This window comes from Brachyhypopomus gauderio, chromosome 9 (assembly GCF_052324685.1).
Source record: "Brachyhypopomus gauderio isolate BG-103 chromosome 9, BGAUD_0.2, whole genome shotgun sequence".
NCBI classification, from domain to species: Eukaryota; Metazoa; Chordata; class Actinopteri; order Gymnotiformes; family Hypopomidae; genus Brachyhypopomus; species Brachyhypopomus gauderio.
The window spans coordinates 7,768,452-7,789,651 of NC_135219.1; the positions used below are offsets into that span (position 1 = coordinate 7,768,452).

General features: G+C 42.6%; 1 protein-coding gene across 8 annotated transcripts; it reads right to left on the reverse strand.

Annotated features, from left to right (window-relative positions):
• Positions 1-1,345: 1,345 nt before the first annotated feature.
• Positions 1,346-20,123, reverse strand: LOC143522865 (bromo adjacent homology domain-containing 1 protein). 8 transcript variants are annotated; one of them, XM_077016773.1, is made up of 8 exons: positions 12,460-12,611; positions 12,243-12,328; positions 8,124-9,824; positions 3,957-4,312; positions 3,698-3,857; positions 2,616-2,695; positions 2,274-2,365; positions 1,346-2,130 (listed from the first exon to the last, which is right to left on the reverse strand). In XM_077016773.1, the coding sequence occupies exons 3-8, from the start codon at positions 9,802-9,804 to the stop codon at positions 1,944-1,946; spliced, it is 2,556 nt and encodes an 851-aa protein (XP_076872888.1). In that variant the 5' UTR covers positions 9,805-9,824; positions 12,243-12,328; positions 12,460-12,611; the 3' UTR covers positions 1,346-1,943. The 8 variants fall into 8 exon arrangements, with proteins under 8 accessions (XP_076872888.1, XP_076872889.1, XP_076872886.1 ...); XM_077016774.1 differs by lacking the exons at positions 12,243-12,328; positions 12,460-12,611 and adding an exon at positions 19,987-20,123; XM_077016771.1 differs by lacking the exons at positions 12,243-12,328; positions 12,460-12,611 and adding an exon at positions 19,584-19,804.
• Positions 20,124-21,200: the final 1,077 nt, after the last annotated feature.

Sequence of the window (21,200 nt, forward strand, 5' to 3'; positions counted from 1 at the left end):
ATGTTTGAATGATGAATACACAAGCATGGACATAGATTTGAGAATTAAACAACAAAATCAACTCCTAATCTTGTGAAGATCACAAGTATTGAAAATTACTTCATAAAGCCGGAGGTTTGTTTTGATCTTCACTTATGCTCTGATCATAACTACTACAGAAGGTGCAACATCTCCTAGAAGAGAGATGATCAAGTATTAAGTATTCCATTCGAAGCTTAGAAGTTGAGATTTAGTATACCAACTCCAACAGGTTTTCTTGTTTAGCAGACAGGCCCTGATTCAATCAACACAATTTAGGCTATTTGGAGAGAGTAAATTTGACTGTTAGTTCAAATCCAACAAAATAAAAATGAACAGCAAATCTAGAAGAAACAATGTGATCACTGCCTCCTGGGCACAGAGGAAGATCATGTGTATCATTTAAATGCATAGAGTCAAATGAGATAATGTATTGCTGATCCTCCACAGAAATAAGTGTTTGACTGCTCCTTAGTAGTAATTCCTCAGTAAAGGTGGTTTCCAGGTCATTACCAGCCTTGTGTTTGTGCTGCTCAATACCTGGATAGAGAGGCGTGGGACACATTATTCCCCCTCAGTCTCACAGAATTCTATTACTAACCAAGCCAAGACATTAGAAAAATGAACACAGAGAATAAGCCAGTGAGCATACCAGTGTTGATAGAATCAGAGCCACAGGCCTAACTCAAACCACAGGCCTAACTCAAAAGGAGCATTACTAACAGGGTAAAAGAGCAACAGGAGTCATGACACAGGAGAGAGTCAGTGCAATTTCACGAGCGCAACTAGAAGCAAAGGAGAATGGTTTCAGGAGGAGTTTGTCAAATAAACACTCAAAATGTACGCATTATGTTTTGAGCATCTCAGTTCATGATATTATAAAATATATTCCAAAATAAAAAAAAGTGAATAAATGTTTTAATCTATGGCAATCGAAGGCCCAGGTGTTTTTTTTTTTTTGGGGGGGGGGGGGGGGGGGTGTAATTAGTGAAAATGGTGATTAACACTGTGCTGACCTTTGGTTTATTTTATTACAGAAGTGGTACTCATTGAAGATTGGGTCAAGCTAGCTGCCTACAGAGCTACCTGCAAGTAATAAGGCAAAACACTCGGAGGAAAAAAAAATCCCCACTGCCATCTATCTGCACTCCAGGTTCAATTCATTGTTCACTAAATTAAATTGTAGAATTTATCTACACAGAAAAAAAAGCAGAACTGAAAATATTTGCTCCAAGGAAAACAACAGCACGATTTGTCCACTTCCTTTTGATGACTTCAACCGCCCCGACCTGCCCCGCCCCGCCCCTAACCCCACCCCTGACCCCGCCCGACCACATATCGACTCCAGTAAACTAAGCTGGAGTTAAAGGGTGACTGCAGAACTCCAGGTGAGTGTAGATGTGTCTCACTTAAGTTGCACTTTTGGATTTTAGATTACACTCAGAGTCTGAAATGGCAGCTTCATTTAACTCCTACCACCAGTGTCGTAGTCCAGTGTACAAGACAAATCCCTAGAGACAGACACAAACACCCCTTCACCTTGAAGGTAAGACTGAAGGTGAAACAAGAACTACATTTCTACTAAGGGGTAAAATCAAATGAATAATCTTATAAAGCTGTCATTAGCACTAACAGCTCTCGCCTTAGATACTGACCATCTGGGGAATGTGGACTCAGCTTAAAAATAATCTCGCCCATGTCTCTGGAACCCTCTCACAGCTCCCAGATTAATTTTAATCTATACCGGATGTCCCTTCAGCATCTCACCACCCTCATGGCCCCTGTTTTCGTTTACAGCAAATTAAAACCTCTTTTCCAAAGAATCATGATAGAACAAGAGAAGCCCGCAGGTTCAACGGAGGTCCTGGAGGTGGAGTCTGTCCGTCGTGTATGGGGTGCAGCTGCGTGATGGCCAACCCTCCCTTTCACTGCAGATTCTTCAGTATGCGGCCGTAGCGGAAGTCATAGACGTGGCGACACAGGTAAACCAGCTCGGGATCGACGTCCTCGGGCACAAGTCGGTGAGAGGGGATGGCACTGTCGGAGGGGCGGGGCACCACTGCGCCACTCTCGGGCACTCCCTCCAATCGGCGCTTTACCAAGGCACAAAATCTACAAGGTAAACGCAGTGGCAGACAGTCAAGCTCCCCCCCACAGCTCTCTGGGCATGTTTCACACTATTGCAGCAGATTATGTGATTCAGTGAGATAAAGGCATGTCACGGTTCAGAAATTTACAACAGTGGAATATCTCACCTACAGTACTGTGCTAGTGGCAAAACATAGCATCGGTCCTCAATACATGCCACACTGTTTTCATCTTGATGCCGAGAGGCGAATATTTCATTCTGAAACAGTGCAAAACATTATTTAGGACAAAGGGGTGTGTGTGTGGAGGAGGGGGGGGAGGTACCCCAAGGTAAAACATAACACAAATAATTTCCACAATGTCTCCAATACTGTTACTGTTACACGGAGAAAGAAGTGAGTGTAGGGACTAGTGAAAAGAGAAAGTGCAAGGTGAATCGCTGTATTTACAGCACGTCTGGAGCATGTGTGAATCGCCGTGAAGCTGTCTGCCATGCGGGATTGGCTCACCTCACAGTGCATGCTGGGATCTCTGCCTCCCTGTGTGTGCTCAGGTCGATAGTACCAAAACAAACTCATCATCAGCTCCCCTGAAAGAGGAGAAAGGTCAGGAGCAGACACAGTGTCAGCATGTTCAGAAGATGAAGAGCAAACATCTGCTAGTAGGGGAACAACATTAGGGTGTAATCAGTAAATACTGCCGTGCTTTAAGACGGCTCGTCAAAATGTCCTTCAACACCCAGGCTGCCCGTAGCAGCCTCGTTTACTGGGAGCAGATACTGGAACCAGTGTTGTTTGTCTCGGGTCCCAACATTCCACGCATGCATAACATTCCTGACCAGTATCTTACTGACATAAACAAGCTTCCAGAAACAAAAACATCTAATCTCACACATGAACAAATAACAGCAGAAGAGTAGGAACCCTTAATCACTAAGACAAATCACGTGTCTTACACTACCATACTGCTCTCTGACACATCGTACACGGAGTAGTAAATAAGTGGAGAAACTGCCAACCAGTCACAAACACATGATAACCTTAGAGACAGTGACCCTCATAAAGCATAAATCAACCAGGGCCACAGTTACCGAGCCACAGCACAAAATAAACATCTCTGGAGAGAAGAGGAGCCTCCGAGACCCAAAGTGAAACCCAGGAGCAAAGTCACATGGGCCGTGGCAGAAAACGAACCCAGATTACCTGCTGTTTGTGTGCGCATTAATCTACAAATTTAATCTATAGTGGGCTTCCTTCCTTAAAGCAGCAAGCAAGCAGCATGTCTGAGAAGCAAAAGCATTTTACATTATCAAGACTAAACCCATTTCTGGTTCAATTTACTTCAAGAGAGAACAACTAAACTGTCAATTTCAATTCTAAAATATTTTATTCGTTTCACTAAGAATTCTCCATTCTCAAAAACCATAAGACACCTTAACCACATCTGTATAGAACAACAAGACAGCCATTAATAGCTATGTACAGTACTTGTCTACTTCTATTCAAAATGATTTTTCTTGCTTACAGACTTAAAAAAAAACTACGTTTAAAATAAGAAAAGCAGTGATAACCAAACCAAACAATCCTCTCACCAGTCTTCGGGTCATCCCATAAAGCTGATATCTTAGCAACATAAGGTAGGGATTTCTTCCTAGGCCCCGAGCGCAGCAACACGGTGTCTCGGACACGGATCACCTCTCCATCTCGCTCGACACCCTCGTAGCACTGTCTCAGAGCCGTCTCGTCTTCTCCCTGCAAAAGGGCACGAAGCCCGTAAGCAACCGTCCCGCGTGAGCCGCAGTGCCTGTATGTCATGCTGCACACAGCCCGCAGGGGAAAAGCAAACCCTACCGCGATGAAGACCTCTCTCTCCGCGGGCTCTCCGAACGGGCGCCAGCCGTTTGTGGCGCGGTGCCGATGGCCCCTCCTCGTCTGCTTCCCGCCCACCGGGCTGGACGTGGGCTGCTTCTGAGACCGCCCCCTGCGTCCCACGGCGATGGAGCCACTTGGCGGCTTGGTGCTTTGTGGACACTCCCTGGCTCTCGGATGCCTGACCTGCGTCCGTCTGCTGTCTGGGAGGGCGGACAGAAGTCGCGGCACAGCTGTGGAGGACGGGCTTAACCTGGGCACTGGGCAGGCTGACAGAGGCAAGGCTGGGGCTGCCAGCAGTGAGGAAGCATGATCCCCTTGAGGTGAAGAGTAGCCTTCTGCAGGAGCAAAATGTAGCACAACGTTTAGGACACCCGTCCGCAGCAAGCAATCAGAAACAACAGAAATAGGCACAGACAATATTGTCAATTTACATTATTACTGTCTCCAGAATGACAACAAATAATATCATCATGTTTCAAACAGTCACACTTTTCTGATCAAAAGAACAAAAGAACAAAAAAAAACAGCAGGAGAAAAGACAATGTAATTTTAGACAGGGTATCTGCACATTTTTAAATCTCAAATTCAATGACTTTTAAGACTTTTTAATACCTCTCACAAGAAAAAATAATACCAGGGTTGCCAACTTTTCAAGATCGCTTGGAGTGAGATTTGAACCTGGAGGGAGTGGCGAGTGTAAATTGTTGGGGGGGGGGGGGGGGTTGCACGACCTCGCGAAGCGACAGCACGCGGGGACCTCGCGCAGGGGCGGAGCCACCGCGATGACCTCATTGTTGGCACGCGGAACCTCGCGACCGGCGCGTCATGTATAAACCAAGCTTGACGCGGCTCAGGGATTACGGCACATGCAGCGCCGTGCGCAGTGCCCTAGTGCCTGTACATTTAAATTGTAATGGTCCAATGAAGGTAATTTAAAAACCAGGACATTTCCTCACTTAAAAAATAACCCGGGACAGGACGTGAAACACATCCCGGGAAATATGGACGTTTGGTCGCGCTACACAGTAGACAAATCATTTTTGGCACTTACATGTCGCTTGTGTTTTTTAGATTTCATATGAGAATCCAGTGCTTTACAGCTCATTGTACCAAGTTTAAATGTTTTTCGGCAAGTTCACAACGCGCCTCATACGAATCACTGGAAGGTTTCAGTCAGCCACAATATTTTTCATCCTCCAGCCACTTCACTAAATGGACATTTACCCATGTCTGCATCCTTGTATTGTTGTTCTTATTTGTTTTCAAATACGAAAAGCAGCGTGTTAGGCAGCTAAAGCATCGTCTGCTGTTTGCACCTGTTAGGTGACGTACTGCTGCCATTTAGCAGGCAGAGTTGCAGAAATGATAATTATTGTGGGATATACATCGGTAAAATAAAACAGAAAAACTGAGCAACACACTTATTTAATGCCTCCCCTCCTAAAATTCCAGACATTTTAAGACATTTTTAGACCTTGAATATGTAAAACTAAATTTAAGACATTTTAAGACTTTTAAAGGACCCGCGGGTACCCTGTTAGAGGTAACAAAAATTTACACTAGTCCCATTTAAAGACAATTTTTAAAAACAACATTCCGAAAACAAGCAGTTTTATACTTTTTTTTTACTCACACTTACTATTACTTACCACCCACACACACACACACACACACACACACACACTATATATGTTTGTCATCAAAAGAAGCTTCCCGTGTTTGCTTGAGTGGGAACAAACACATTAACAAACGAGTTTCTTCTGGACGAGTTTGTCCATATTTGTTATCTGTTGGAGGTCGCGTGTACCGCAGAGTACATACAAGTCATGTGTACCGCACATGACTTGTATGATATCTATATGACTTGTAGATATAGGTCACGTGTACTGCAGAGTAGATGCAGGTTACGTGTACTGCAGAGTAGATGCAGGTCACGTGTACCGCAGTAGATACAAGTCACGTATACCACAGAGTAGATATAGGTGACATGTACTGCAGAGTAGATACAAGTCACGTGTACCACAGAGTACATGCAGGTCACGTGTACCCCAGAGTAGATACAGGTCACGTGTATCACAGAGTAGATGCAGGTCACGTGTACCGCAGTAGATACAAGTCAGGTATACCGCAGAGTAGATATAGGTCACATGTACCGCAGAGTAGATGCAGGTCACGTATACTGCAGAGAAGATACAAGTCACGTATACCGCAGAGTAGATGCAGGTCACGTGTACACCAGAGTAGATGCAGGTCACGTGTACCACAGAGTAGATACAGGTCACGTGTACCACAGAGTAGATACAGGTCACGTGTATCGCAGAGTAGATGCAGGTCACGTGTATCGCAGAGTAGATGCAGGTCACATGTATCACAGAGTAGACGCAGGTCACGTGTACCGCAGTAGATACAAGTCACGTATACCGCAGAGTAGATATAGGTCACATGTACCGCAGAGTAGATACAGGTCACATGTACCGCAGAGTAGATACAAGTCACGTATACCGCAGAGTAGATATAGGTCACATGTACCGCAGAGTAGATACAGGTCATGTGTACCACAGAGTAGATGCAGGTCACATGTACCGCAGACTAGATACATGTCACATGTACCGCAGAGTAGATGCAGATCACATGTACTGCAGAGTAGATACAGGTCACGTGTACCACAGAGTAGATGCAGGTCACATGTACCGCAGACTAGATACAGGTCACGTGTATCGCAGAGTAGATGCAGGTCACGTGTACCGCAGAGTAGATACAGGTCACGTGTATCGCAGACTAGATACAGGTCACGTGTACCACAGAGTAGATAGAGGTCACGTGTACCGCAGAGTAGATACAAGTCACGTATACCGCAGAGTAGATATAGGTCACATGTACCGCAGAGTAGATGCAGATCACGTGTACCGCAGAGTAGATGCAGGTCACATGTACCGCAGAGTAGATACAAGTCACATGTACCGCAGAGTAGATATAGGTCACATGTACCGCAGAGTAGATACAAGTGACGTGTACCCCAGCGTAGATACAGGTCACGTGTACCCCAGCATAGATATAAGTCATATGTACCGCAGTGTAGATACCGGTCACGTGTACCGCAGAGTAGATGCAAGTCATATGTACCGCAGAGTAGATGCAAGTCATATGTACCGCAGAGTAGATATAGGTCACATGTACCGCAGAGAAGATACAGGTCACGTGTACCACTGAGTAGATGCAGGCCACGTGTACCGCAGAGTAGATACAAGTCACGTGTACCGCAGAGAAGATACAGGTCAGAGTAGATGCAGGTACCAGTTGCTTCATTTACATGTGCCCCTTTGACTCACTGAAAATCTGTGATATAATCTATTGTTTTAAAAATGTAAAACTTGTGTTTTCATGGCCTATAATTAAATTCAAGTTTTCTGTTGTATAAATGTTTAACTAGCCATAGAGTATAACACTCGTTCAAAGAGAAAGGTCAAATAAAGTCAAAGCCCCTAAACTGTCATGTGACAGTGATATGTGACAGAAAACAACAATAATGTTCTTAATACTGTCACTAATTTAGATTATCATAATACTCAGCAGTTAATGGCTCATGGCTATACATAATCTTCATTGTGACTAAGTACAAAAGGAATGTTCCAGTGTTAAACCTCAAACAAGTTTTCTTGTCAGCATGCAGGGTAATTTAGAACAATTAATCATTTTTTTATTTGTGAAATGTTGAATCATGAATAGGTATTTCTGTATAGTTGCCCAATTATGTAACTGTTAATCACAACTAGTTTGGCAACTTGTAGCGTAGCTGTAGGGCCCTGTAACTCTATGCTGATTACTGGTCCACCCCCTTACCAGAATCAACTTTTGCAAAAAAAATTGTAACACAAAACATTTGGCACATTTGAAATTTTGACCAATAAAAAAACTGCGGCTGAACAAAGTCAAACACGTGAAGACATGCAGAAATGCATCACTCACCTTCAAACATCAAGATTGGAGCAGTAACGGAGTAAAGTTTTACCACAATGACCCAACAGCAGTAAATTATTCCAATACACCAATCAAGTACTACTAGGAGTACACCAGAGTACACCGGCTAAAGAAGCAATATGTGTATTAATACAAAGAAAATGTAAGGCACAGAGTTACATCTCTTACCTGTTTTAATTTGATGGCTGCAGTTGGAGCAACCTGTTGCGTAAGAGCACGCCCTGCTGGTGACTGGCTGCATAGCACTGAATGCGTAGCTGCCGACCCTGCAGCTCTCGCCGAAGCAGGGCGACCCCACCGAGCTGCAGAAGGCAGGGTGTGGGATACCTGAGGCGTGGGGCATAGAGGAGGACAGCAGCTTGGACCTGGGCACCCTGCTGGGACACAGGTTGCTGTGTGCACAGGGTAGAGGCTGCGCACTCAGGCTAGCTGAGGGCGGCCCCGGATGAGTGATGTGGACATAGTAACTAGAGTAGCACGGGTCTGCACACAAGCACGGGTGTGCACTGAGGGTGAGCGCAGGGTGCGCCAGTGAAGACGGGGGAACCAGACACTCGTGCTTCACTGAGGTCATGGGGTGCTCGTCTGTCTCACTATACGCCTTCTGCCCCAGGAAGAGTGCCAGCCTGTGGCAGTACTCCATGGAGTCCTCTGGAGAGCAGCAGTAGTAGGGACTAAGCTCCGCCTCTACCTGCTCCTCTTTCACCACCTTGAGAGGATATCCCATCATGCTGCGCGACTGGTACCCTGGTTTGGTTAAGTGGTGGTGGCAGGTGGCCCCTTCCCACTTGAGTCTGGACTCTAGTCCCGTCCTGCTCTTACACACCGCACAGCGGCCTCGTGGTGGGGGCGACTTGAAGTCGAGCGCCTTAGGCTGTCGCACCCTGGCCCTGCAGCGTGATGCCTGCCTCCCCACCACGCAAGCTCCCTTTCCATCCGACTTTGCCCGCTGCTTGGTCCCAGTGGTGGAGCTGGTGAGCTTCAGCAGGGCAGCAGCGTTGAGTCCGGCGAGACGCCTTGGCGTGGGAGTGTATAAATCCAGTGCATCGTCGTTGCACTCGTCTACCTTGCCTTTCTCTGCCTGCCTGGGGATCTGGCACTCTTCAGTCCTGTGGGCTTGAGTGGCCCTTTTTGAAGTGAAGCAAATCTTTGCATCGTGGTCCGCACTACCGGTAGGCGGTACCTCGTGTAAGTGTCTCTTAGCAAGTTTACTGCCCAGCGGCGTATCCGACTTCTCCAGAAGCAGGCTGTTGACCGCTTCGGCATTGAGAGAAGCAAGCCGACGTTTGCGAGGCTCCTGAGCTGGGGTTTTGTCAACAGTTGCTTCTGACATTGTTTTAGATGGCATATGCAATGACTCCTTGGGTTTCTCTAGCTTTTTGTTGGGTTTGACACTCTTCTTTTGCTGATTTCGTTTTCGACCTGCATTTAGATCGTCCTCGTTCAGATTATTTCCCTGCTCCGCGCCCCTCTCCTGCAGGCGGGTGAGGAGGACGTGGCAGCCTACAGGCTCCGCCTCCGGTGAGCAGCTCCTCCCTCGCAGCGGGTAGAGCTTCCTGTTCCGCTCTTCCCTCCGCTTCTTGGACACCCTTGCCTTGCCCTTCTTAGTCACGCCCTTTTTCAGAGAATGCTCCAGTCTGTCTCTGCTCTGAGATTCGCTGAGGACCCATCCCTCCATGTGCTCTCGTCCCTTTTGCTTGCCTTTCCTGGCCACACCCTTCAGAACGCTGCGCTCTTTTGAACAACGTTCAGGCCAAGGTCTGCCCATGGTTTTACCGTGGGACCAGCCATCTACAAGGTCATGGCCATGGCACTGGTTGAGGGAACCCTTTTTCCGAGCTTGGGTCATCACATGCTTTCCAACAGAATCTAAAGAGAACAGACATATATTTCAGTAGCTGACCTCGAACTGGACAGAACACAGGGAGCCTTGGTGGATTATCATTCTATAGCATCCCACTATCCACATATCAGTGCCTACTCATATTTGAATATCCTGGGAATGGCCATGCTTTTGTGACTGAATGACTATTATCTATTATTTACTCCAAGACCAAAGATATTCCACTTTGTGGCTTAATTAGTAGTTAATTAGCAGTAGTTAAAGTCTTGTACAGACCCCTGACCTTTCGTTTTTGTGTTAAGTACATGTCTTCATTCTAGACAATTTATTTGATAGTTAAAGTGTTGAGTTGCTCAGTTTTGGACTTCTCCAAGTCTAAGGAAACATAATTAACCTTTTTAATGAATATTATATAGGAAATAATGGCAACTTTCCACTACATTTCCACCTGCTCTTCTAGCTGCATGTGTTGATGGCAGTTAGCTGGTGTTCATGGTATTCATCAACTCAGCTGCCTGAGCAGAACTCAGCAGAACAGAACAGCATTTCACGCTCATTTTATGCTTGATCATAAAAAGGCAGGTACATAAATAAATAAATAAAGCTCTCATAGCTAACCCTAACCCTATATATATAATATATAGGTGATATATAATAATATAAAGCTCTCATAGCTCACACGATGCCCAGCGTTCTGTAAAAAAAGATATTCGGTCTATTCAGCTCCGAGTAAGGCTGCTTCTAAACATTTATTCAAAGGAAGCAACTATTAAGACACTGAGATGTAACTTTATGTATATTTATATAAATGTATATTTATATGTGTTGTAATTTATATGAAAGTACCATGCAGACAGTGTTTGTACAGTTATGAACATAGTACAGAATAACAATAAACCTAATACTTGGGTTATAAATGATTATGTCCTGAGATGCCATAAATATTCCATCTCATAATAAATTCTGTTGAACTCCTCAAAGGTCCTGTGACACAGCTGATATAACCATATCAAATACTGTACCCACTACACTAAAGTCAGTATGTGTTTGACTCCACAACTGAACTGGCATTTAAGCATCAGTCATTACATGGTGCATGAAAGCAATATTAATGATACCAAAAACAGGCTAACAATGTACATACAGTGTTTCTGGGTCCATTGTCTGTTTGTAATTGCAATGTAGTATATACAATTCTTTTCTTGATCTAAGGTCAATACTACTTTCCAGACAATTTATCCCTGTATTCTGACAAATCTACCTTCTACCATCTTTAGAATTTACCATCTGGAAACCCCTTCCACATAAAACTACCTTTTGTATTACATTAGGTAATACTGGAGTAAATAATGAGAAATAAACCAGGAAAATGAAAATCAAACTTCTGCATCCACAAACTGAAAAGTGATTGAAATGTTACACATCTACATATTCAAACATATTCATTGCTCACACAAAAATGCATTAACAACGAAGAACATCAGATTCATAGTCTTTGAATACAAATGGAAATGTAAGCAATACTAAGTGATAGTTTATGTGTAACTTCTGTTGCATAGACTGTAACTAACAAAAGGTTAAAACTGCACTATACCAGCACCTTTTGTACATACATACAATAAAAATATAACTGCCTTATATGTGCTCAACAATGTGACATCGAAATGAATGTAAATTCCTTATAATTAATAACGCATGGGTCATTTTATGACTTATTTTATTGCTTTTTAAGAATAAGTCAATATCTATTAACTTATCTGGAAATGTAAGTTTAACCCATTTGAAGTCCCCTTGCTAAATAGGTTATAACAAAAAGAAAGTAAAAGTGATCTGTTATAACAGTTTAATGAAAAAGTTCAGTGGCAGGAATACGTCTCCCTAGTTCTACAAAGTATCTTATCATTAGTAAGATTTAGGCTACAAATGACCAGCCAAACATTTTTTCACTATTTTTGTATGTCACCCTAAGGAACAAGTATCAATCTGTCACAACTAGACAACTTTATAAACCCGTTTTACTCCACGTCCGAACTGCGTTGTCTTTCCCTTATGTTTCTTGATATATTTTACACACAAGTCACTATAAGCTGCAAATATAATTGACCATAACTCAGGTTTTAGGCTTCCCAATTGTGTGGAACGGTATGCTTGTTTTAATAAGCGTGCCTCGTGCGCCGGGCAGCAGCGTCATAATGGGGCCGCTGCACCTGACACGTGCACTGCAGCTTCTGATGAACATGATCGCGCCCGCAAATGCCAGGATCTTTGGAGAAACAACAGCCGAGAGAAGTTAGGAGAGTCCAGCAACAAAGCATAGCCCACACAATGCATCACGGCTGCATTTCTATCGACACCGCTATAACCTTTTCTATGGATTAGATTAAAGAGCACTGAAGCCATGAGTTTGCACTGTGTACTATAATGTCAAAACTAAGTTTACACACCAACTGACAAACGAGAGAAGACGACGTTTGCTCTGCCGTGCGCTGTTCTCGACACCTCGGGCTGACACAGTTGACTTGACGTCAGCCTACATCAGAAGGAGAAATAACACCCTACGATGTTGCCCGTGTACTGTGGTTCATCGGTACTGGAAAATGGCTTTTTTGGCTATGATTAAAGACAGCGGAACAAACACACCTAAACGAAGTGGCGATTCACCTATGATACTGCGTAAACAGCCCCAACTAACACCACAATGCAGCGAAATCCGCCCTCTTCACAATGTTTTGCCAAAGAGAACACGAATTCGTCCAGGAGAGGGTCGCATACAGACACAGTAGAAATGTGTATCGTTTGAAGTCGCGTGTAAAAAAAAACCCCACCGTACTCACAACCGGAGACATAATCCAGACAGCCGTCGAAAGAGGTGGGTTTTTTTTAAATGGCACGGTTGTGGTGGCGCCGAGGCGTGGGGTACGCGACTGCCCGCTGTCCTCTTCCTGGTTCAGCTCGGCCGAGCCGCACACAACTTCATCTGCACCAATTGCAGTACAGACGTGCGGAGCTTGACACACTCGCCACCCAATGGGGAAAAGGCCAGTTGTTGTTTCCAAGCGAGAACTATTTGTAAATAATTCTCAATGTATAAGTTTAGCCATTCAGTCTTGTGAGGGTTTGCACAAAATGCTATTTCTCTATCATAATGCAAAGTTACAGGCCACTAGAGAGCAACTGCTTTATTGAAAATCTCTTTATAGTTGATCGTTTAATTGTTTAAAGTTTTATCACTAATAAAATAATAGGGTTGTGTAGTACCAGCTACATCTTATCTAACAGTTGGGAATTTTATTAAATAAAAATATTAAGGGGCTAAATATACTGTGCTATGTACAGACCAGCAATTACATCAAAGCGTGATAAATGAATCTAAGATCCCAAAACCCGAACCACTACAGATAAACTACTGTCCTAAAAAATAGCGGAGGTTTCATTTCATCTTTGAGGATTCATCAGCGCTCACACCACCAACCTAAGATACAGTAATACAGTGAGCAGTAATTATTATTAGAGCACCCCCCCCCCCCACACACACACACACACAAACACAAATTAAATACAATAAATGAATAAATTGACGTTTCAGTGTCAAACGTTTGGGATTCGCTCTTATGTATTCCGATGCTATACATGATATCGCCTAGTTAGCAATAACGTTGGTAATGCAGCAGAAACAAAGCCAGAGGGCTGTAACGCCGGGCGGACTTCATCACAGTACGGGCGGTCTTCATCACAGCACGGGCGGTCTTCATCACAGTACGGGCGGTCTTCATCACAGCACGTCACTTGCTTCGCTTTCGCTTTTCCTTTTTAGAGTCAACTATAAACTCTGATTAGTCTATATTCACCGTGTTTTGTACACACAGTGTGTTTTCATAAGCCTTTCCGATATTCAATTTCACTTTTTTACGTTGAATAGACTAAAGTCTATTAACTCCTGTAGTCTGGTCGTTTACTCAGATACAAGCACACAGTTTGCACTCCTTAAAATATCCAGAATTCAGAGCTCAGCAGCTACACATAGTAGGAAGTCTGCACATATCACAGTACTCTATTACACTGCTTTCCCGTATCTGCTCATATTCATTTCAACTCCATTTCACTCCACTCTCTGAACATCTTTACCCACACATAAAACATCTTGTACTATTGTATCTGCTGTCTCAAATCAACATTCCTCACACAACGCTGTTACCCACATCTGTGCTAGATCTTTCAGTGCTATAGGCTCAGAACTCTCCTCTGCCTCTTCACTGTCACAAATTTACTACCCTATAATCTTCAAATCATAAGAGATCTTTCCATACAGTGCTACTCATCAAGGTCAGCGCTCACACACTTTCAGTTATTTAACCCACTCATATACCTACACACACCTGTGTGACCTGCTCCTTTATTTTGATGAGTGTATGCACATCTATGTGCCTAATCTAAGTACTTAATCTAAGTGCCTAATCTAAGTGTCTACGTTTTGTTTGATTAACCTATATCTCTTTATTATTATTATTATTATATTATTATGATGTTGGGTCTGAGAAAGGCTCATTCTAAATAAAACATTGTATTAGTATTATTAACTTATTATCTGATTAAATAAGATAAATATGGTGGGGATAAATGACAGGTTTTTGGTAAATTAATTGATAACAAAAGGGAAACAATAGATAATAAAATGGATAATGATCATATAATAGATAATGATTATTCAAATGTGAAAGATTTAAGTTTTTAGTTTTGAGCCAAATTTTGCCAGTGGGAAGTTCTCAAGAACATACTACTGTATAATGCTTTAACATAAGATTACAACATATAGTCATAACTCTACAACACATATTAAAATTGTGTTCATATATGCATTGGCAAAGTAAAAAAAAAGAGCAGTGAAAGCAGCATAAGGGCATCCAGACAGTACTGAAAGATCACAGAGATACAATTATCTGTCTGCATTAACCAATCAGCTTCTCTAGCAGAAGGTGGGCCAACCTGCCTGTCAATAATTTTGCAACTGCACAAAACACATAGTATATTACAGTACCAATAATTTGAGGGAGGAGAGAAAGGTTTGGAAGGAGGGAATTTGAACAGTTTGAACAGAGAATAACCCTTGTCTACCAAAAACTGAAGAATCGATTATATTGGTTACTGAAATGCTCTTTAAATGAGTTAACATTAGGATTAGATTAAACCATGCCTGTGTTTGACTTCCTAAACAGTAGTCATGCTCAATCAGTGAAACAACCCAGAAGGAAGGGAACGATGTTACAGTAAGAGATTAACCATACGCAAAACACTCTGTGATAATTCAAGGCATAGTGAAAGCAATAACCATGTGCCAGAAGTAGAACACATTAATTTAGCCCAAGTTTGAAATTATCTTGTTGTAGCTGACAAATTTCCAACTGAGCATGAGAAACAGACGCTGTAGTGTGACAAAACTGTAGGATGACCATATTATTGTACAATGTACCGGGAGGGGCTTAGTTCTGTATAATCACTTTAATTAAACGCATTTATTAGACTTCCGGGACAAAAAACTATTACCTTCAGAGACTCTATGGTGAGAAAACTTATTTGTCTCCATTCAGATGTTCCTTACAAAAAATAAATGAATAAAATGGTTTTTAAAATATGTTTTATGTTACATATGTAAATATGTAAACAGACCGATTCCATTTTAACTAATTTGTCACACCCTATATGGACAAAACAAGCATCCCCAAAAAACGATCCCAGCCCTCAGGCCGTGACTATCACCTCTGTGCTTGAGCGTTATAGGCTTCATTAAGAGACTGTACAAAACACCACACAGAAGGTAAACTTATCCTCTCTGGCCTTACGCTTCTGTGAATAGAACACACCAAGACATTTACACCGAGACAGTCTGAACAAGGGTTGTGTAGGGTGTGTGTACGATCAGCCAGTTCAGAAGAAGGTGGAACCCTATGGGCAAAGCAATGCAAAAACAGCCACATTTTAGAAATCCCGGCTGGACACATTTTTTTAGGTCCCAAAAAGAGGACATGTCTGTGAAACAGATGACATATGGTCACCCTACACTGAAGAACAGCAATGTGGTGTCTGGGACGCCTTGATGAGAAGTTTATGCCAAGATTTGTTTATTTTTTGTTTTTTCCTGCCTAGTTTGACAAATCCTGCATGTTCCTTGATGTTGACCAATAAGGATGAGAGAGTGTGAACATGGTGAAGGAGGGATGCTACCGCTGCAAGTGTCAGGTGGAAGAGAGAAACAGAAGAAAGATTCACTGAGCCTTGACGACCACCTCAGCACCACACAGTCCTCTCCGCCATGCAAAGTCACGCAAAGACACGAACATTGATTAGCCGACATCAAATGTGGTGCCATTGTGACATTGCTGCAACAGAGGAGTGAAGCACCAGTGCGTGCTGGCAGACGGGATCATTAACAAAAAGGAATTTAAATAACACAGAGTGACTCAGAAGTTCTCACAGACCATAGAAGACACAAGACCTTTGTCTCACTGGTGTGAGGAGCACTGACTTTCGTCTCACTGACTCTCGGGAGCACTGATGAAGAGAACATGTGGGTTTAAATAACGATGCTGTAGCGCAGCAATTACTCAAAGGCCGCAAGACAGAAAATTACACCTGGCTTAGTAGCCAAAGATCTTGGCATCATACTCGACCCTGACCTATAATTTGATAAATACATAGATAATACTATGGGCAGTCATGGCCTGGCGGTTAGGGAACTGGTCTTGTGACCGGAGGGTTGTGGGTTCGATTCCCAGACCTGAGGCCATGAATGAGGTGCCCCTGAGCAAGGCCCTTAACCCTCAATTGCTCACTTGTATAAAAATGAGATAAAAATGTAAGTCGCTCTGGATAAGGGCGTCTGCCAAATGCCGTAAATGTAAATGTAAATACCACTAGGATAGCTTTTCTACATCTCCACAACATTGCCAAGCTTCGAAATGCGTTATCCCAGCATGATGCAGAAAAATTGGTACACGCCTTTGTTAGCTCCAGATTAGGCTACTGTATCTCATTACTGTCAGGATGCTCAAATAGGAATCTAAATAAACTTCAAGTAGTTCAAAATGCCGCAGCCAAAGTTCTGACTAGAACTAAAAAATTCGATCATATCAGGCCAGTCTTATCAGCTTATCAGCCCTGCATTGGCTCCAAGTTAAATTCTGTATTGATTTTAAAATTCTTTGACTGACTTAAAAAGCACTGCACGGGCTTGCTCCTGATTATCTCCAGGAACTTACCTCCTATTATGAACCAGCACATCCACCAAGATCACAGGGTGCTGGCCTCTTTCTAGTTCCAATAATTAATAAGGTAACAGCAGGAGGAAGAGCCTTTTCTTATAAGGCCCCCCAACTATGGAATAACCTTCCAGAATGTGTCTGGGACTCTGACATAGTCTGAATCTTTAAGTCTAGGTTGAAAACTTACTTCTTTAGTTTAGAGTTTGATAATTAATGTGCCCCCTTAGATAAAGGTTACAGATCCAGGGGTTCATGGGCGAAGGGTTTTATGGTAAACTGGGGCGCTGGTGCTGTTGTCCTGTCACTGCACGTGATCACTCAAGTTTGTTGACGGTGTCGTGGATGGATGCCAATGTCTCAGGATGCTCCCAAGACTGTGTTACCTTCTGGTTCTGCCCTTTTAGCTAGGCTGTAATAATTGAATGCCACACTTGCTGCCACACTCCAAAAATGTTCCTCTGTCCCACATATAATCCCATACAGAGCTAATTGTCCCTCTGTTCTTTTTCCAAATAGCTGTTGTCCTACCTGAGACATACTGAGACTAGGACAGATGAGCCTTTCCCAATATCCACTCTGGACCAGCCACCTCCTGCCTAACCAGCTATGGATGAAGCATCAACCCACTGCCCTGGCCCCTCTCACCACCCCTTGCTATGGCTGTATCTCCACAGTGTACAACTATTACTGACCATCAAGACATTTAGAACAGAATAAGAATTACATTGAGATCACATGTATATAAATACAAACAAAGATGAGAATTATTATGAGTGAATTAAGTGAACTGGGCCTGATTATTGGTCATATGTGACATTATCTCCTGTATAATCACAGTTGTATATTTTTCTTCTCTTTAAATGAAAAATCTGTTTTAAATGAAAACAAAGAAATATACAATACGATGTTGAATTGATACATTTCACTAGCCATTTTTGAACATGTGGCTAGTCTTTGACTTCATACCACTATTATGTCACATTGCCATAGGCCTACACTGCACTGTACTTCTGTGTTGTTTCCTGTGCTGGGTCACTGATGAGTGCTTATTGTATTTCTAGTAGACTTTTTTTTTTTTCTTTCTTTATGCCTGTTGTTTGATTTAAATCTTAGCATTCATTAAATATTTGTAATATTTGTAATTTAATGTAAATATGTGTACTTGTATGTACATTATGTACATATATGATGAGTGGAGCTCAGAAAATACTTATGATGGTGGAAAATGTTTTTAAATATCATAATACCACTGTTACTGTTGCCAAAATGCTCGCCCCTAGGAGCATTACGTAAATAATTTCACAATCTTTCAGTCCTGCCATTAAAGTTGCTATTTCGTTATAGACGCGACTTAAACATCTAAGTCAAGATGCCACCTCGTTTTATTAAAATGTAGAGCAGACAGAACAAGATACTAACATCACAGCCAGTTTCTAGGTAGCACGCATGCAACAAAAAATATATGTACATATATTTACAAAAGAGAAAAAGCGAAAAGAGTATCTGCTTTATAAAGAGTCGCCTACCATAAGTTGAGGAAGTAATTTGCTAATTAGAGTCTACTCACTAAATAACGCACTACCTAAGCATTCAGAAATTGTGCTCCACTCTTATGTAGGCTTGAGTATTTGAACTATTCTGCTAGTTGGACACGTTAGGGTAATTGCGCTATTACTACACAGGCCTCTGAGCACGACTCGGGCGCGTGCGTCAGCACGGAGGCAAATTACCACCAAATAACGACGTCACCAAAGCCCGCCTGGTCTCGTGAATAACGCAGAGCTCGCGCTAGCTAGCTACTTAACTTGCACCTGCGGCAATACGGATTCAACCTTACTTGTCGCAAATAAGACTGAACCGTAAGACTACAAAAACACTGGTGCATTCGACCTAATTTTTAAAGAAGTTTTAGCCACGTGTGGTTGTTGACTTCTTTTTATTAGCTGAGCCCCAGTCTTAATGACGTGCAGTGTGCATACATGTGCTGCATGATGCAAAGCTAAGGACATGTTTTAATCACAAAGAGAAAGACTGACCAACAGTTATAAGCATGAAGCACAGATTATCTCAGAAATGTTTAGGGGTGGACTGCACTTTCCCCTTGTACTACTGTAGCGATACTTTTTATAGGCAAGTGTGGTCGACCCATCTATCGCTCCATGTCTCTTTTACACGCACACACACACACACACACACACACACACACACACACACACACACACACACACACACATATATACACACACGACGCTAATGAACAAGCTAATTACATGCCATGATCCGTGACCTTCGAACCTTCAACCATAAATTAGACTAATTTACTCAAGTGTTTGCTGGCGTTAATTAATCCATAATCTGAGACACTTACTCGTTTATTACTCGTGCAGGTAAACTTACAACGATTTCCATACCTTAGTAATCAGCCAGCTATCTATTAGATGTCTGGGGAGCTACACATTCAAGTAACGTTAGCTGTCTGCTACGACTAACAGAAAGCAGTGAGAGGAAGCCCATCAACGTGACACTCACCCTTAAGTGTTTTCAAATCCGACAAATTCTGAGCGAATGCATGTTGAGAACTGCTTTGATGCTGTTAGCTATCAACCCGTTTTTCCATAAAGGGTAAATAAACGTCGGGTAGACTATTTCTCGGTGTCTTCCGCGTGGAGATACCACCCTGCCCCTTTTCGAGGATGCCTCAGAATAATTCAGCGAGTGAGGAAAACAACTACACTGACGTGCTTCCACTGCCTCTATGGAGCTACGCAGCGCAAGATGATATAAAACACAAGTGTTTTATTAGTATACAAGTTCCTTTCGAATCTTAACCAGCCAATTGGCAGTTAACCGGGAGATCTCTAGATCAATACTGTAGCTACAAACCGTTACTACATGGTAAGAATACACCTTTGCGCACGTAGCTGTAACTCACCTCAGAGCCGTAGCTGGATAAACAGGCGCAGGGGGTCCACAGCGTCTGTATTGTTCTTGCAGAGCGCTACGATTAAGTACGAGTTGGACGCACCATTCAGACTGCACTTTGCTTTGAATGTTTGTCTTGAGACCAGGGTCCAACCTCTCATTCAGCACTCCGTGACTCACTCAGTCACATGTGAAAAGATTCCGATTGAGTTTCAGAGCTTATAACGTGTCGTTTCATGGGTTTAAACAGCAGTTATCAAATACATTGTCAGGTATGCATAACCGTTGTTAATTAGAAAAATTGTGCTTAAATTGGAATTACGTTATCAAGTCATGTTGTGTTTTGCAGGTCATCACTTTTATACATAACTTGCAAAACTGCTACATCTCTGTTCATTCAAAGGCAGCCTTCTGGGTAGCCTGTCAGCGTGTGTGATAACTTCAAAAATCAAGATAAACCTTCTGTGGTTTACCGTGTATTTGTGATTGGTGTCAGCTATACAGTCTTTTATGGATTTGATCTAATACACAATTATTCTTCCTGCCACAAATCCTTAACAATGAGGGAAACATTTTGTTTGTTTGACAGCATATTCAATATATACATGGTGTACAGTTTTGCTTGTTTTGTTGTACGTGTGCACACAGACAAAAACACACATGGTTTTGAGAAAATATGAGATAATAATAGAATATATACAAACAATTCATATCCTAAAAATGCATTTGTTAATGGTAGCCTTTCTGAGAAGCTTGTTGAGGCTAACCCACCACTTTATAGCCCAGTAGCAACAAGCTAAGCATGATTTTAATGTGTGACTGCAGTGTAATGCCACTCATTGTTAGGCTATCAGTGGTGTGCTTTATATCAAGAACGTCTTGTCAAAAGAAGCAAAAGACATTCACAGGACTTTGCATTCAGTGGCAGTGGTAATAGGCTGAATAAGATCTTAGCACTCACTGTGTTGCTGTGAGAGGAAGCCATTTTCTCATATTGTGATGGGAGAATATAGGCACAGAGCCAGGTGCTGAATTCAGAGAAATTTATTCAATGACTTGCGTGCACGCTGCACAATTAAGACAACTGCAGGGACAAAACAGAGTATATATGTATTTTAACTCTCATTAATGAGGCTTTTTTTTTTGGCGATAGCATGTTTCACTTGGTATATTTACCTTTGCACTGCAATAAAGTGTTCTTTTACTTAGATACATTGTCTGCAA